The sequence below is a fragment of the Saccopteryx bilineata genome, chromosome 1, assembly GCF_036850765.1.
Source record: "Saccopteryx bilineata isolate mSacBil1 chromosome 1, mSacBil1_pri_phased_curated, whole genome shotgun sequence".
NCBI classification, from domain to species: domain Eukaryota; kingdom Metazoa; phylum Chordata; class Mammalia; order Chiroptera; family Emballonuridae; genus Saccopteryx; species Saccopteryx bilineata.
Genome location: NC_089490.1, coordinates 95,161,177 through 95,179,074, shown reverse-complemented (window position 1 = coordinate 95,179,074; position 17,898 = coordinate 95,161,177). Strand labels below are relative to the sequence as shown.

General features: G+C 42.4%; 1 protein-coding gene across 1 annotated transcript; it reads right to left on the bottom strand.

Annotated features, from left to right (window-relative positions):
• Positions 1-627: 627 nt before the first annotated feature.
• Positions 628-17,169, bottom strand: LOC136325950 (solute carrier family 2, facilitated glucose transporter member 3). Its single transcript, XM_066261176.1, has 10 exons — positions 16,816-17,169; positions 14,740-14,832; positions 14,051-14,208; positions 8,055-8,295; positions 7,608-7,770; positions 7,106-7,293; positions 5,214-5,318; positions 4,745-4,846; positions 3,160-3,363; positions 628-2,557 (listed from the first exon to the last, which is right to left on the bottom strand). Exons 1-10 carry the CDS (start codon positions 16,828-16,830, stop codon positions 2,339-2,341), a joined length of 1,488 nt encoding a protein of 495 aa, XP_066117273.1. The 5' UTR covers positions 16,831-17,169; the 3' UTR covers positions 628-2,338.
• Between the last annotated feature and the right edge of the window lie 729 nt (positions 17,170-17,898).

Genomic DNA, 17,898 nt, shown 5'->3' with positions numbered 1-17,898 from the left:
TGTTCTCTCTCTCTCTAATAAAAATGAATAAATAAAATCTAAAAAATTAAATAAATAAAAAATTTTTAAAAAAAGAAACCCTGAGGTTGTCAGCTTGAGTGCAGGCTCACCATCTTGAGTGTGGGATCATAGACATGACCTCATGGTCTCTGGCTTGAGCAAGGGGTCACTGGCTCAGCTGGAGCCCCCTGGTCAAGGCACATGTGAGAAAGCAATCAATGAACAACTAAGGTGCCACAACAAAGAATTGATGCTTCTCATCTCTCTCCCCTCCCTGTCTGTCTCTCTCCCTCACTAGAAAAAATAAAATATCCACAAAAGTAACTCTGTCACATATAAAGGTAAAAATTCAACAGTTAATATTTAACTCCCTCAAATAATCATTGTAATACCTTTATTGACATATATTATATTCTGCTTTATTTTTCTAAGTGGTGTTATTCTTTTTGTTTTCAAATGTATAGTTGCCCTTGTTTACTTTTCTTTTTCTTCATGTATCTGACTGAGACTGTTTTGTAAGAAACTCACTCAAGGTTACAACAGGTACTGAATGGCCAAACCAGGATTTAAAGCAGATTTTGTTGTTAGAACAGGAAGGACAAAAACAAAAACAAAAAACCAAGCCTGTGATGTCATATGTACAATCAGAATTTTTATTTCAAAACAAAGAACCACAGTAACAATAATATAAAACCTATTTGGAAGTATTCACAGTCTGGTCACTGAGAAATGGCACACCCTCCACACTGCATGACTGCCCATCTGGTTTGTGAGGAGCCAGAAGTGGAGGTGCAGTTGGAGGAAAGTCACCCGCACATACATTCATACTCTCAAGTATGGGCTACACTGCAGTTACTCATACTATCTCAATGTGGGCTACGAGAAAGGCTCAAGTGCCCTTAGCACACTTGACATAATACTATGGTAACATGGTAACAAGAGTAACTTGACATGGTAACAGACAAAAAGAAAAGAAAAGAAAAGAAGAGAAAAGAAAAAGAAAGAAAGAAAGAAAGAAAGAAAGAAAGAAAGAAAGAAAGAAAGAAAGAAAGAAAGAAAGAAAGAAAGAAAGAAAGAAAGAAAGAAAGAAAGAAAAGCAAGCAAAAGCAAGCACAGGTTGACTCTAAAGCAATAACATACTTCAACTAGATAATAATCGTTTAGGAAAAATCCTCTCCCAGTAATGAGGTTACAAAATTCAAGTTAGCTATGAACACTCTCCTCTGAATTCTTTTAAAGCTATGGCTTAAAACAAAATTAAAAAATCTAAACATCTAAAATCTCCCGAAAAGAAACCAAACCTTTACCAAGAATCAATGTTTTTAGGTTGCTCTCCCACCAGATGAGTGGCAGGAGCACTTAAAAAAAAAAAAAAGTGAGTCCACAATGACAGGAAGCAGAAGGGAAAAGAGGATTGATTTCTGCAAACAACTTTCCCTTCTCTGGACTCCATCCAAAATCAGAACCCATCAACCACTATTAACTACAATACCCACCTTAGTAATAATAATCCTAGATTTCAAATAATACTACATATAATCTCAAACAAAGAAAAAAGTTCCAAAGGAAACCAATAGCTTCTTTACACAGGCACATGACTTTTTTGAGAAACTGAACTTGAGAATTTCCATCCGAAGGACAGACACTGTTAAGAGGTAATGCGCAAACCTCACACACATCACACTCCCTCCCATTCGCGTTACCTGATGCCTGAATTCTCCCCTCCTGAGACTGACCTCTCCAGTATCAAATCTTCCACCCTACAGACTCTTTAAGCACCTCCCTTCCAACCTCAATTGCCTGAAGTTTTCATTATTTGGTAAAATCACACTTAAAAAAATAAATATTTATGCAATAAAACCAGAAGATAAATAAATAAAACAAATTAATGTGCTCTGCAGAGCTGCACGGAAGTGAGGATAGCGCCCGTGAGTGACCCCTCTCTGTCTTCCACACTCACGTGTATCTGGTTCCTGGGGAGTCTGAGTGGGAAGCTCTCTCCCCTACCTGCCCCCATGAAGAAATGTTAGAACTTACGGAAGGAGGAGCTGGCAAAGTTGTCAAGTGCCAAGTAGCTAATCCTTCCTGAAATGAAGGTAGGTTTACTCATTTTCTCCTAAAGGAAGAGAATGTCCAAGAAATGAACCGTTTAAAAAGCCACTGAAGATACAACTGACCCCAGCATTGGGTTCCTCTGAGTGCTGACGGAGTGTGGGGGGGAGAAGAGAATCAGCTAGCAGCATTCAGAAGCAGTCCTGGGTTACAGCCTGACGAGGTCTCTCCCCCATTCAGGGAGAGGCTGCTTCTCCACGTTGGGAGGGAGGTGGGAACGCATGGCTTAGAAATCCACGGAGGTCTCCTTTCCGGGCTCCATGCTGTTCATCTCCACAATGGGGCCTTTCTCGACTCTATCAGCCCCCTGGGCCTGCCCTTCAAAGCTCCGTGTAATTTCCTCAAAAGTCCTGCCACGGGTCTCTGGGACTTTGAAGAAGGTGAACAGCAAGAAGGTCACAAGGAAAACGGTGAAGATAATAAAAACGTAGGCTCCTATGTAGTTCTACAAAAATAAACAGAAAAAGGAATGTTGATAAAAAAATCTGGTCACTGACAAAACCCAGTTTCCCTCACATCTGTATTTCCCATAGACTTGAAGCCATAAACCGTTTATAGTTAATGAGTCAGGTTTCTGCACAGGTCTGTTTATGATTTCATTGCTAACTTCCTGTATTATTCAGCAATTTTGTCACTCCTTTTTCCATTTATTAAAGTTAGCTGTTTCTTCCAAATACCTATTGAGTATTTTAGGATTTTTGATTATCATTGTTCAAATCTAGGTTTATTATGAGGGACTCACAGAAATAGGAAATGCCTTGCAGATGTCACTGCAAGTGCCTTTATCCAAATCAGCTCCAGGTTATTTTATAATAGGACCCATGTCATTCACTAACATCCTATGCTTTGTGAGCCTTTAAAATCATGAAGCCAAAATGCTAATTCAAATGATGAATTTTGAGTATTGGTTTGAAATCTTTTGTGGGGGGGGGCGGTTTAAAGCCCTTGAGATAGAATTCTTCCCGGTGTCAATAACCATATGGTAAACATGGCGTAAATGGGCTGATTTCAAGATGGGCTCAGTGAATTCTGCTTTAGTTTACTTACTTCAATTAAGGGGAAGAGCAGTCCAACCAAAAAGTTGGAGGTCCAGTTGGAACAACCAGCCACTGCCATTGCAGCTGGGCGAGGTCCCTGGCTGAAGAGTTCGGCCACAATAAACCAGGGAATGGGGCCTGGGCCAATTTCAAAGAAGGCCACGAAGACCAAGATAGCCACAATGCAGATAAAGCTCATCCAGTTATACGAACTCTACAGAAGAAGGAATAGAGGAAAAGTCATCATTAAACAGAGCATGCCTTTGGCAGGATCCAGCTTCCCAAAGACAAGTACTGACTGATACCAAAAAGCTTCTCCTGTCCTGTGGTATAATGGAGTTACTGGACTTAGAGTAAAAAAAATTGGGGGTTTTGAGTCCTAGCTTTGTGATCACACATAGATCTGTGTGTGTGTGTGTGTGTGCGTGTGTGTGCGTGTGTGGCAGAGACAGAGAGTCAGAGAGAGGGACAGATAAGGACAGACAGACAGGAAGGGGGAGAGATGAGAAACATCAATTCTTTGTTGCGGTTCCTTAGTTGTTCATTGACTGCTTTCTCACATGTGCCTTGACCGTGGAGCTACAGCAGACCTAGTGACCCCTTGCTCAAGCCAGCAACTTTGGGCTCAAGCTGGTGAGTTTTGCCCAAACCAGATGAGCCTGCACTCAAGCCGGTAAATAGTGCTGGTGGCCCAGGGCCACCTTGCCGAGTGACAATAAATCCTATGAATGGCAAAAAAACAAAACAAAAAAACAACTAAGGTGTTGCAACGCGCAATGAAAAACTAACGATTGATGCTTTTCATCTCTCTCCGTTCCTGTCTGTCCCTGTCTATCCCTCTCTGTCTCTGTAAAAAAATAAAAAAAAAAAGAATTAAATTACATAATGTATTTTATAAGCTATATGTTACATAGATGTAAAGATTACAGCAATTTAATTACCTATCTTTGGCAAACTGCCTTTTTTGGTTTAAATTTTTTTTTTACAGAGACAGACAGTCAGAGAGAGGGATAGACCGGAACAGAGAGATGAGAAGTATCAATGATTAGTTTTTCGTTGCGCATTGCGACACCTTAGTTATTCATTGATTGCTTTCTCATATGTGCCTTGACCGCAGGCCTTCAACAGACCAAGAAATCCCTTGCTCGAGCCAGCAACTTTGGGTCCAAGCTGGTGAGCTTTTGCTCAAGCCAGATGAGCCCGCACTCAAGCTAGTGAGCTCGGGGTCTTGAACCTGGGTCCTCTCGCATCCCAGTCCGATGCTCTATCCATTGTGCCACTGCCTGGTCAGGCTTGTTTAAATTTTTATTTATTCACTTTAGACAGGAAAGGAGAGAAAGAGAGAGAAACATTTATCTGTTCCTGTATGTGTCCTGGCCAGGGATCGAACTGAAAACCTTTGTGCTTCAGGATGATGCTATAACCAACTGAGCTATCCAACCAGGCCAAGAACTACTTTTCTTAAAACTCTGGGCATGCTGCTTCTTCTAAATTTGACTTTTTTCAATCTGCAGCCTCAACTATGCATCCCTGTCACAGAGTCAGCTGTAACATCTCCTTCCCCTCTCCCTGTAGTTTACTCAAAGAGCACTCACCCTTAACAACAAGGAAACAGTCATGAGGACGGAACAAAAAGCCATCCCTCCAAGGCCAATCATATGTAGAGTCCTTCTTCCTGCCCTTTCCACCAGAAACAGCTAAAAGAAGAAATATAACATGACATTTCTGCTTTCCTTTTCATAAAAACACTGTGTGAGCTACCGGAATCTACGTTAACAATCGCAGGGTACTTGCTATAGTCACACTCCCCTTTTATCTTACGCAATCCCTCCTATAACCTCCCTCTTTCCCATCCATTCCATATTTGTTTGAAAAAAGTGAAGACTACTTACACCCATTATTCAACAGCTCTTTTCCCCTCAAAGAGGAACTGAACAACAATAATGGCTTTAAATAATGGTAGGGAGGTGGAAGTACATACAACCCATCTTTGAACATGGGTAGCAAGAAGTCCTCTGCCCCCTAACCCCTGTCCCCACAAAATGATCAAACCATCCAACTTACAGACACTACAGTGAAGACGGTATTAACCACACCAGCACCAATGGTGGCATAGACGGGCTTTTCGACACCTGCATCTTTAAAGATTCCTGTTGAGTAATAGAACACCTGGGAGGAAACAAAAGAAGATGCAACTTTAAAGTAGCACTTGTGCATGGCAGCTGAAAAATAGGACCAACTTGCTATTTCGAGTATGAGATGTGATTTGCAAAACACTTTGCTAAAAAAAATGATTGAATTATATCCATCAAAGATTGATGAGAAACCATCAGGGCATAAATCAGTATTTAAAGAGGTGGGACAAGGGTATTCTTCATAACCAAATATTTTATTGACAATGGATAGGAGGTATAGGAATATCCTCTCTTCTCACAGCAAGACTCAAAAGCAGAAAGCTGATATTTGCATAGAATTTAAGGGCTACCTGCCAATTACTAGCTTCCAGTCTTGTGCCCCTGGCTCTCAATTGTCATTGTTTCCATTCTAGATGGAAAAAATGCATAGAATAAGATCACATCAGTCTCAAGGTGCCAGTGTGCTTTTGGACCTGTTTCCTGACTGTTTCCCAGGACTTTACACTGATTTTATTTATGTATTTGTTTATTTACTTATACACTGATTTTATAATGTAAAGTCCCAGAGAAAAGCCAAGGCATAGAAATTCTTGGCTATCTACTTTGGGTTGTATGACTTACTTATCACTGATGACATCATATAACATAGATCACAAAAGTAGCACTAAAATTATCCACTGTGCTGGAAATTTTAAAAGAAGAGTGGTCAAAACACTGTGTTGCCCCATATATTGAAAAGTCTAGAAGATGACAAATGTCAACCATCTGTTCCAAAACTAAGTTACAAAATTTACATTTTTATTTATTTTTGCATTTTTCTACATGGAAAACATGTACTATCAATATCATTTTTAAAAAAGATTTTATTTATTCATATTAGAGAAGAAAGAGAGAGAACAGGGGAGGAGCAAGATGCATCAATTCCTATGTGTGCCTTGACCAGGCAATCCCAGTGTCTAGAACTGGTAACCTCAGTGTTCCAGGTCAACATTCCATCCTCTGCTTCACCACAGGTCAGGCAAATTTTTTTTAAGTAAAGTCTTTTATTTATTTATTTATTATTATTTTTTAGATTTTATTTATTGATTTTTACAGGGAGAAGAGAAAGAGAGAGGGATGGGGAGTGAAAAGTTTCAACTCATAGTTGCTTCATTTTTAGTTGCTCATTGCTTGCCTTATGTACCTTGACCAGGCTAGCCCATGGTTTCAAACCCACGACCTCAGCATTCCAGGTCAACACTTTATCCACTGCGCCACCACAAGCCAGGCTTTGATTGATTGATTAATCTTAGAAAGATAAAGGAGAGAGAGAGAGAGAGAGACAGGAACATTGATCTGTCCCTGTCTGTGCCCTGACCGGGATCAAACCAGCAACCTCCAAGTTTTGTGACAATGCTCCAACCAACCAAGCTATCTCGTCAGGGCTCAATATCATTTTAAGAAATAAAACCGACCTGTGGTGGCACAGTGAATAAAGCATTGACCTGGAATCCTGAGGTTGCCAGTTTGAATCCCTGAGCTTGCCTGGTCAAGGCACATACAGAGAGCAACTAATACAAGTTGATGCTTCCCATTTCTCCCCCCTTTCTTTCTCTCCTTCCCTCTCTTTCCTCCTCTAAAAATGAGTAAATAACAATCTTAAAAAAAAAAAGAAATAAACCCCAAACCAAATCAAAACCTGGATAATCAACATTTTCTGAGTGGCTGCTACATGGCAGGCATTGTGAGAGACTCTACATAAGAAGGTGAGCTATTCAGCTCAGGTCAGAGGTTATAACGGAGGTATTTCAGAACGCGTCAGATACAAACACCGATACTCACGGCATTGATTCCAGAGAGCTGCTGAGAGAGCTGTAGCATGATGGAGATCAGGATGGGCTGCTGGTAGCTCCGGACCCTGAAGAGCTCCAGCACAGTGACTTGCTTCTCTTGGGCCATCCTAGCACCCTCATCTTTCATCTCCTGGATCTCCTGAGTCACGTCCTGGGTGCCCCACAATCGCTGGAGGACTGGTGGAGAGAACAAAGAGGAAAGGAGACAGATAAGGCGCTGTGCCCACATCCATTTTCCCCATAAGACAGCTGGGGAGAAGCCACCGGAGATGAACCCTGGACATGAGCTAATCAATCAGCATCTGTGTCTTAAATTAGCTTCTCACCTTCTTCTTTAGGGGTTAAAAGTCCCTGACTTAGTAATCAGAAAACTCTTCACGTGGGTTCAAAGGGCAGGGAAAGGAGATGACAAAAAAGAGATCTGATATCCTCATCCTAAAATAAACCAGAACCCTACAATTTCTGTAAGTGAATCTGTGAAGGATACTCACTCTTCTTAGCATTGTCCTCTTCCTTTCTGTTAATGAGCAAGAATCTAGGGCTCTCTGGGCAAAATGGAAGGGCTGCGATTTGCAGGACAGCTGGAAGGATGGTGAAGCCCAACAGCACAGGCCAAAGATCATAAGTCCCTAAGATGACGTTCAGACCAAAGATCTAGAAACCAGACAAAGATAATAGTATAAACCTCATACTTTATAGGCCACATATTGATTAAAAACAAACAAAAAAGTTCAAAAAAATTATCCATTCTTTTATCACAAGAAATGATAAATTAGTTTCTTTTCTCTACCCTGCTTACTTCTTCAGCTGTCTGTGAGCTATATAATATCTCAAACATATGTAGTTGAATATGTGCCTAACGTTCTTTTGAGTACTTTATGTTAACTCTTTTAACGGGCCTTGAAACTAACACTCATTAAGTTTAAGTTCTAAAGTACCTGGGCCACCAGAATCCCGATGACGATGCCCAACTGGTGGAGAGTGCCAAAGGCCCCCCGCAGGGCAGTAGGAGAGACCTCTCCAATGTACATGGGCACAAAACCTGTGCTGAGTCCGCAGAAGAGGCCAATAACCAACCGGCCCAGGATCAGCATCACAACTGACTCCGCTAATTTGCAGAATCCCATAAGGCTGCCACCAGCGATAGCCAATAGATTGACAATACGCATTGAATTGCGCCTGCAAGTTCAAACAAAGACAAGTTAGCAAAAACAATCTTATCATTCCTTTTCTTTCCTTATTATACTGTTCTCCAGGCTCATACATCTCTTTTGATTTAACTTTTCCACTTTCTATCACCAGAACATTTCTAGTTGGGATAATGGCTCTTATACCTCTAATATGCATAAAACTCACAGAACTTAAGATTCTCCTCTTTTAAGTTGTAGTTACAACCCAGCATTTTAGCAGCAGGTTATTGCTTTTAATGAATTTATTGGGGTGACACTGGTTAATAAAATTATGGGTTGCAAGTGTACAATTCTAAGGCCCTGGCTGGTTGGCTGAGTGGTAAAGCACTGGCTTGGCGTGTGGAAGTCCCAGGTTTGATTCCCAGTAAGGGCACACAGGAGAAGCAACCATCTGCTTCTCAACCCCTCCTCTTCCTTCTCTCTCTTCTTCTCCTGCAGCCATTGCTTGAATGCTTCTAGCAAGTTGGCCTTGGCGCTAAGGATGTCTCCATTGCTTTTCCTCAGGTACTCAAATAGCTCAGTTGCCCAAGCAACAGAACAGTGGCCCCAGATGGGCAGAACATCACCCAATAGGGGGCTTGCTGGGTAGACCTGGTTGGGGTGCCTGTGGGAGTCTGCCTCCCTGCTTCTCACTTAATAAAAAAAAATTATAGCCCTGGCCGGTTGGCTCAGCGGTAGAGCGTCGGCCTAGCGTGCGGAGGACCCGAGTTCGATTCCCGGCCAGGGCACACAGGAGAAGCGCCCATTTGCTTCTCCACCCCTCCGCAACGCTTTCCTCTCTGTCTCTCTCTTCCCCTCCCGCAGCCAAGGCTCCATTGGAGCAAAGATGGCCCGGGCGCTGGGGATGGCTCTGTGGCCTCTGCCCCAGGCGCTAGAGTGGCTCTGGTCGCAACATGGCGACGCCCAGGATGGGCAGATTATCGCCCCCTGGTGGGCAGAGCGTAGCCCCTGGTGGGCGTGCCGGGTGGATCCCGGTTGGGCGCATGCGGGAGTCTGTCTGTCTCTCCCCATTTCCAGCTTCAGAAAAAATGAAAAAAAAAAAAAAAATTATAAAAGTGTACAATTCTATAATACTTCATCTGTATACTGTATTGTGTGTTCAGCACTCCAAGTTAGGTCTCCTTCTATTAACCACTTATCCCTCCTTTATCCTCCTCTGACTCCCCCCACCCTCCCTTTTGCTCTGGCAACCACCATGCTATTGTCTGTGTCTATTTACTTTTTGCTCAATCCCTTCATCTTTTTCACCCAGCCCCCAATACCCCCCTCTGACAACTGTCAGTCTGTTCAATATCTATGAATCTGTTTCTATTTTTTTTATTAGATCTTACATATAAGTGAAATCATGTGGTACTTAGTCTTTCTCTACCTGGCTTATTTCATTTAGCATAAAGTTCCCCAGGTCCACCCACGCTGTTGCAAAGGGTAAGATTTTAGCAAGCACTTTAGGCCAGTAGTTCTCAAAGCGGTCCATAAACAAACATATTTGGCTAGAAATTTGCTAGGAATTAAAACTGTCCTACCCAGCCCTGGTCAGGTAGCTCAGTTGGTTAGAGTGCCATCCCAATATGCCAGCATTGCAGGTTCAATACCTGGTCAGGTTACACATACAAGAACCAACCAAGGATGGCTGAATAAGTGGAACAGCAAATCAAAAAGTTTCTTGCCCTTTATCTTCCTTCCCCTCATAAAAAAAAAAAAAAAAAAAAAGCATGGCTTATCGTGGCTCAGTGGATAAAGCATTGACCTGGAATACTGAAGTTGCCAGTCTGAATCCCTGGGCTTGCCCCGTCAAGGCACATATGAGGATCAACAACTACGAGCTGATGCTTCCTACTTCCCCACCTTTCTCTCTTTCCTCTCTAAACATCAATAAATATTTTTAAATGAAATAAAATTTTATTTCAGATTTATTAAATCATTAGGCTTGACTCTGGGGTGGGGTCCAACAATCCCAGTTCTAAAAAGCTCTTTGGTTGGCCCTAGCAGGTTGGCTCAGCAGTAGAGTGTCAGCCCAGCATGTGGAAGTCCCGGGTTTGATTCCCGGCCAGAGCACACAGGAGAAGTGCCCATCTGCTTCTCCACCCTTCCCCCTTTTCTTTCTCTCTATCTCTCTCTTCCCCTCTCGCAGCCAAGGCTCCATTGGAGAAAAGACCCAGGAGCTGAGGATGGCTCCATGGCCTCCACCTCAGGCGCTAGAATGGCTCTGGTTGCAAGGGAGCATTGCCCTTTAGTGGGCTTGCTGGGTGGATCCTGGTTGGGCACATGCAGGAGTCTGTCTCTCTGTCTCCCCATTTCTCACTTCAGAAAAATACAAGAAGATTAAAAAGCTCTGCAGCCACTGTGGGAAGCAGTATGGAGTTTCTTCAAAAAAATTAAACATGGGCCTGACCAGGCGGTGGCGCAGTGGATAGAGCGTCAGACTGGGATGCTGAGGACTCAGGTTTGAGACCCCGAGGTCGCCAGCTTGAGCGCGGGCTCATTTGGTTTGAGCAAAAAGCTCACCGGCTTGGACCCAAGGTCTCTGGCTCAAGCGAGAGGTTACTCGGTCGGCTGAAGGCCCATGGTCAAGGCACATATGAGAAAGCAATCAATGAACAACTAAGATGTCGCAATGTGCAATGAAAAACTAATGATTGATGCTTCTCATCTCTCCGTTCCTGTCTGTCTGTCCTTGTCTATCCCTCACTCTGACTCTCTCTCTCTGTCTCTGTTAAAAAAAAAAAAATTTAACATGGAACTGCCTTTGATTCAGTGATCACACTTCTGGGAATATAATCTAAGAATCCCAAAATAGTACTTTGAAAGAATATATGCACCCCATGTTCATTTGCAGCATTATTTACAATAGCCATGATCTGGAAAGAGCCTAAGTGCCCATCAGTGGATGAATATATAAAAAAGCTGTGGTACATTACACAGTGGAATACTATGTGGCTGTAAAAAGAAAAAAAGGAAATCTTACCTTTTGCAACAACATGAACAGACCTGCAGATTATTATGCTAAGTGAAATAAGCCAGTCAGAAAAAGGTAAATACCATATAACCTCACTTATATTGGAATCTAATGAAGAAAATAGAAATAGGCATGGACTCATGATAACTAGAGGGAAAGCTGGGTGGGGAGAGGTGGAGGTGGGCAAGGGGGGAGATGGGGATGGAAAGAGACTTTGCGTGGGGTGGTGGGTGCATGATGCAGTGGGCAGACGATGTTTTATTGAGTTGTACACTTGAAACTTGAATGGTTTTCCAAACCAGTGTCATCCCAATAAATTCAATTAATAAAAAGAAAATAAAAATAGACAATAGTGTTGCCAAATAAATAAATAAAATCAAGCAATATAAATTCTTAGTTTTTCTAATGCCTCTGTGAACTACTACTACTTGTAGTTTTTTTTGGGGGGTGTTCATTTTTGTTTTTAAGCATCAGGACACTTGCAAACTTGTGACTTGTAAAGTTCACTTAGGAGGAACTTAAAAATTCTTAAAAATAAAAGTAGTATCTGTTTGAAAAAAAAAAATAGAAACCCCTCCAAGTGATTTGGTATAAGTTAAATTTTGAGAATTAATGCCCTAAGCACTTCTGATATATATAGTTGGTCCACGAACATACTCAAGAAGTATTTTTGGACAAATGATTCTTACTGCATTTAGTTATAATGTAGTTAGTTGTTCAGATAGATCACAAACACACTGTGATGATAGATTATTTCAGACAGCTCTCCTTTTCCAGGCTAGACTGTGGTGATGTCATTAACAATTAGTGTTGATAACTAACATCAAGTAACAAATTACTGCATTTATGTACTAAAAATGTGGCGGAGCCACTGAAATAATTGATAGAAGACCAAAATAAAAGACTAACAGTGAAACTACTAAAGCTGTTAGGAAGAGCCAGCACTATACTTCCACGGTGACTCTCGACTGAGGTGGCTCATTGTAATTACTTGGGGAGCTTTGGAAAATACTGATACACAGGTCCTGGTCTGGCACTGGGACTTACCAAAAGCTCCCAAGGAGATACTAAATGTGCAGCTACAGTAGAGACCCTTTTAAGAGAAAAACTCCACCCCTCATTCTCAATTTTACCTTTCTCTTCATTCCTTCCTTGTTTTCCCTTCCTCTGTTGGTTCTTTTTTTTTTTTTTTTTTTTTTTTTAATTCATTTTAGAGGGGGGAGAGGAGCAGAGAGCATCAACTCCCATCTGTGCCTTGACCAGGGAAGCCAGGGTTTCGAACCGGCGACCTCAGCATTCCAGGTCAACGCTTTATCCACTGCGCCACCACAGGTCAGGCTCTATTGGTTTTTTTGATAACAAAATTTTAGGAAGAAGCCATGTTAGTCCTGGGAAACCCACATTAAAATTTTAATGCCTTCAAAACCAAAAATCAAACAAAAATCAAACATTATCAAATACATTGCTTTCATTAAAAGAAAACCACTTGAATTTCATTTATGTTTCCAGAACATCCAATTAGCAAACTAAACGATTCCTTTGGCATGACCAGGCGGTGGCACAGTGGATACAGCGTCGGACTGGGATGTGAAGGACACAGGTTCGAGACCCCGAGGTCTCCAGCTTGAGTGCGGACTCATCTGGTTTGAGCAAGGCTCACCAGTTTGAGCCCAAGGTCGCTGGCTCAAGCAAGAGGTCACTTGGTCTGCTGTAGCCCCCCCACCTCAAGGCACATATGAGAAATCAATCAATGAACAACTAAGGAACCACAACAAAGAATTGATGTTTTTCATCTCTCTCCTTTCCTGTCTGTCTATCCCTATCTGTCCCTCTCTCTGACTTTCTCTGTCTCTGCTACAAAATAAATAAATAAATAAAAAGAAAAACTGAGTTGGCTTGACAATAAAAAAATAAAAATAGCCCTGGCCGGTTGGTTCAGTGGTAGAGCGTCAGCCTGGCATGCAGGAGTCCCGGGTTCGATTCCTGGCCAGGGCACACAGGAGAAGCACCCATCTGCTTCCCCATCCCTCCCCCTCTCCTTCCTCTCTGTCTCTTTCTTCCCCTCCTGCAGCCAAGGCTCCATTGGAGCAAAGTTGGCCTGGGCGCTGGGGATGGCTCTATGGCCTCTGCCTCAGGTGCTAGAATGACTCTGGTTGCAACAGAGCATCACCCCCTGGTGGGCATGCTGGGTGGATCCCGGTCGGGCGCATGCGGGACTTCCTCCTTGTTTCCAATTTCAGAAAAATACAAAAATAAATAAATAAAAATTAAAAATAAAATAAACAGTTCTTTCACCAGTCATTATTGAAAGTATTCTACCCAAGGCATTTATTTTATTAAGCCAACATAGAGTGAGAAGATACAAGTTTCTTGTTTCCAGGAAAAAAAAATTCAGTTTTGTTATTTGGCCATTATCCACATACCAAAGACTAAGGACTATAAAGTATTTCCTATTCTGCTGCATAAAATAATGAAAGCATTGTAAATAAAGTACATTTCTGGGAAACTCCATAGTGAAATTTACTAGAAACTGAATTAGCTTAACATGGACTGCAAAGGCCAATCATTCACACAGCCCAGCTCTTACTGGCTGAGTGGAGGCCATGCAACACAGTAGAGCCCCAAGCAAGACTAGTCATATTCAGTGCCAGCTGGATTAGGTTTTCCTTTATCAGAATTTGGGGTGCTCTCATTCAAATGCACCATTACCGTCCCATCCTAATTCTCAATACCTGTCCTCAGTGCAACCAGGATAGCCCCTCTTCTTTGCCCAGTTTCTGGTCAATACCTGCCAAAGCGGTTGACAAAGAGTCCAACGGAAAAGGATCCAATCATACCACCAACGGAGAAGATAGCCACAGACAAGGACCAGAGGGTCGTTAGTAACACCTCGGGGGGATCGCCTACTGTCTTCCCCACAGTGTGATTGATAAAGTCCTTTATGATCTGCAAATTAAAATGATTGGTGGGAAAGCAGACTGTTACAGTTAGCTAAGAGACAAATACTGGGGGGGGGGGGGGGTCTTCTCTTCCTAAGAGAACATCATTACAATTACTACTTTATAGGTAGAGAACCAAGGGAATAACTACATAGATGGGGATAGAAAAGAGATCATGTTGGAGTTAATGTAATGCTGAAAAGAACAATTTTTTATTTGTTCCGAAAATCTCAGTAGGTAGCACTGATATTCAGTGAGTACCCCAGCCCTCTCCTTTCTATGTAAATAACCCCTAAGGGATAATAAAAGATTGTATCACCATAGGGTGAGGTGAGAGAAAGAATGGGTACAGTGCAGGATATAAACAGCAAATGAGTTTTGTTTTAATGATTCAAGTAGACTTCCCTGCCAGTGTGATTCTCCCTCTTCAGCCTTAGCCAGGCTGGATACCAAGTTTGACATTCTTAATTCTCAAAACCCTACTTTAAAGAAATCATTTCCCTATTCCAAATTTTAACTCTAGTTGCCCAGTACCCACCGTCTCAGGGGCATTGATGACTCCAGTGTTGTAGCCAAACTGGAAAGAGCCTATTGCAGCAATGGTGATCGCAAAGATCAGAGATGCGGTGACCTGGGGGGGGGGGGGGGGGGGAGGAACAGTCTTTAAAACTTTTTTGTTTTGTTTTTATTGGTTTGTTTTACATTTTTTAAATATTTTATTTATTGATTTTTAGAGAGAGGGAAGAGAGAGAGAAGGGGGAGGAGCAGGAAGCATCAACTCCCATATGTGCTCCAGGCAAGCCCAAGGTTTCGAACCGGCAACCTCAATGCTCAATGTTCCAGGTCGACACTTTATCCCACTGTGCCACCACAGGTCAGGCGGTTTGTTTTACATTTTTAATTATCTATTGATTTTAGAGAGAGGGAGGGAAACATGGATCTGCTGCTCCATTTATTTATGCATTCTTTGGTTTCTTGTATGTGTCCTGAAAGAGCTCGAACCTGCAACCTTTGCGTACAGGGACAATGCTCCAACCAACTGAGCTATCCAGCCAGGGCAGTCCTTAAAACTCCTGATAATTGTCTCTTATTAATTAAGGAGATGTATTAGGATAACTATCACCTATAAACGGTATAAAAAGAACGAAAACAAAAATAGATCTAGATAATGAATTGGAACACAAGAGAATAGCTTATCTGCAAATATACACGGACAAGCATATAGAATAAACTTGGGCAAAGAAGCAAGAACTTTTGGTAAAGAAAAAGTTAAGGGGAACTGGGTTAGTCAGTTTGGAATTCAAAAAACTGCCCCAGGTAAAAGCAAACAGAATTGCACTGGGAATGAAAGAATTTGGGAGGACACAGGGGACTCAGAATTCCTAAGGACAGATTATTTTGGAAACAGCTAGATCCTGTGCAGTCTCACCAGCACCCTGGAATCCACAGAAGCCCCAGAGCTGGTAGCGTGGTGGTGTCTTCACCACTGAGCAGCTCTTGTATCTCTCTCAGCATCACGTAATCGACCCATTGTGTCAGGCCCCATTTGAAATTCTTCCAGTTTACTTAATACTGTACTGCTATGTCCCACCCAGCAGGGGGAGAACACAGATTCACTCTCAATCCAGCACAGGAGACGTTTCTTGAGGGATGGGGACAGAAATAAACCTAGTCATCTCTCAGCTTGCCAGGAATAGTTCAAGTGGCTGTTATCTTAGACTTCTATCTCAAAGTAGCTCAATATTTATTCCTGAGGACATCCTCTCCCCCCCCCCCCAATTACCAATACCACCATTCTTTAAACTCCTCTCTCCAGTTAGATGAAAGTGGCAGGCTGAGAATTTCAGTTCCCAAATTAACCTTGCCTTCCAAGCAACTAGGTATAAGGACCCCTGAGGACCTGGCCAGTGCAGTTCCTTCCTGTTTGATTCTTTTCTCTTTAGTAAAAACCTTTTTCCCCCTTATCATACTATCTTTGAAAGCCTTTTCCTCTTCCTTCCCATTTTATCATCACTCCCCCTATCCTTTTATTTTCAGATTAAGTTTACCTTAGTGAAAAGACCTCTCTCCTTACAAATACTGCGTATAGAATACACAATGATATTATTATATCGTGCACTCACAATCATAATAACAATAGGAAGGACAACTGGAGATCTTTTCTTATTATTCAAGGAATCTCATAGGTCAGGGAACAGATGGCTGGACACTCGGCCCCCACACCAACCTCAGATCTTTTCAAGGTCTAATGCTTCCAGAGAAATCCTCATACTGCGCCTGGACCCGCACTTGTCATCAACACAACCGAGCAGCCCCTGATCCCCTGTATACGCGACAGGCTCTTAGTGGAGTATAATTATGTAAAATAAACCTGAGAAACAAACACAACTTCTCTCGGTAACTTTCCTTAAGACCAGAAGGTGATAGAACTGGAATAAAAGTCCTTTGTAGCCTATGACAGTCAAAGCGAACTGTAGCGCTGCAGGCTGGAAAGGCCTGAAGATGGCTGGGCGATTTGGAATAGTTTAGAATACAGCAGCCATCATCATAACGGTTTGCCTTGCAGAGCGTATCCTCAAGAAGCAAAAATAACTGGTAATTGCATCATTCTTACCTTCTGTGTCCCCATGGCCCTAATTTAATTCTTTTTTAATCTTCAAGAAAGATCTAGGAGTAGGATTCCAGAGACACCTCTTCCAGCCAACAAAATCTTCAAAATGTCCTTATCCGGCAGCAAGTTCTCCTTCAGGTGCTCAAGTACATCGCACATCTCACGCTCACGCTCACCCTCACCGGCCAAGAGCGCATCGGGCACCTACTTATAACCCCTGCAAAGGGTGGAGCCAGGGTGGAGCGGAGCCCCCAGCCCTTCCCCTGAACCGCCCCCAAATAATCTCGTGACCTGTCGGAATTCTGTTAACATCAAATTCAGCCCCCGCCTTAGGTAACAACTCCCTCCCTGCCCTCCTTTTAAAACCACTTCCTTCTCCCATCCTACTAGGTTTTTGTTTTTTTTTTTTTTTAAGCTCTCCTCCTTCCCTTTTCTAAAGCGGCTACAGCCTTTCAGTTTCACAGACAAAATGCTACCAGAAAAGCCTGGAGGGAGGGCAGGTTCACTTTATTTTTTGCTTTTACAGCTGCTCAGAATTGAATCAGTCCGTGAGAAGATGAGAATAATGCTATCTATGTAAGGCCAAGTCAAGTGGGTGTTGCTATCTGAGAGTTAAGGTTGTTTGAAGGAGTTTCAGCAGAATCAATGAGCCTGTGAATTTATCAGCTGCTTTTTGATTGTGACTAGGTCTACAATCTTGAAGGAGAGTGAAGGACGGTCTGGAAGAAAAAAAGGGAGACACAAACTGGGCCAGTTTGTGGCTTTGTTTGTCCTCTCATTGGCATAATCGCTCCAGGTAGGAAGAAAACCTGAATATCCAGAAGCCAGACCAACTTTCTTAAACTACAGGAAGGAGAGAACTAACTTACCTATGGGATAGAATTGTATCCACCAAACACCCATTCTAAATTCTACCCTTTCTGCAAGCTTGGCCTCTAATCTCAGATTTATAACATGTAGAGATGGGATAATGATCAAATTTAGTTAAACAGGTATTTGCTGAGCACACGCTATGCATCAGCTACCTCCAAGGAGGTGAGAATTCATCAGTATACAGGGCGTCCTCAGGTTACGACAAAGTTCCGT

What these genes read in the sequence shown, in the direction of transcription:
- LOC136325950 (XM_066261176.1), bottom strand. An exon ending in TCGGGATTCTGGTGGCCCAG is followed by an intron (nt 7,771 to 8,054) that starts GTACTTTAGAAC and finishes TCTGGTTTCTAG; the next exon opens with ATCTTTGGTCTGAACGTCAT. An exon ending in CCGTCTTCACTGTAGTGTCT is followed by an intron (nt 4,847 to 5,213) that starts GTAAGTTGGATG and finishes TTCTTCTTTTAG; the next exon opens with CTGTTTCTGGTGGAAAGGGC.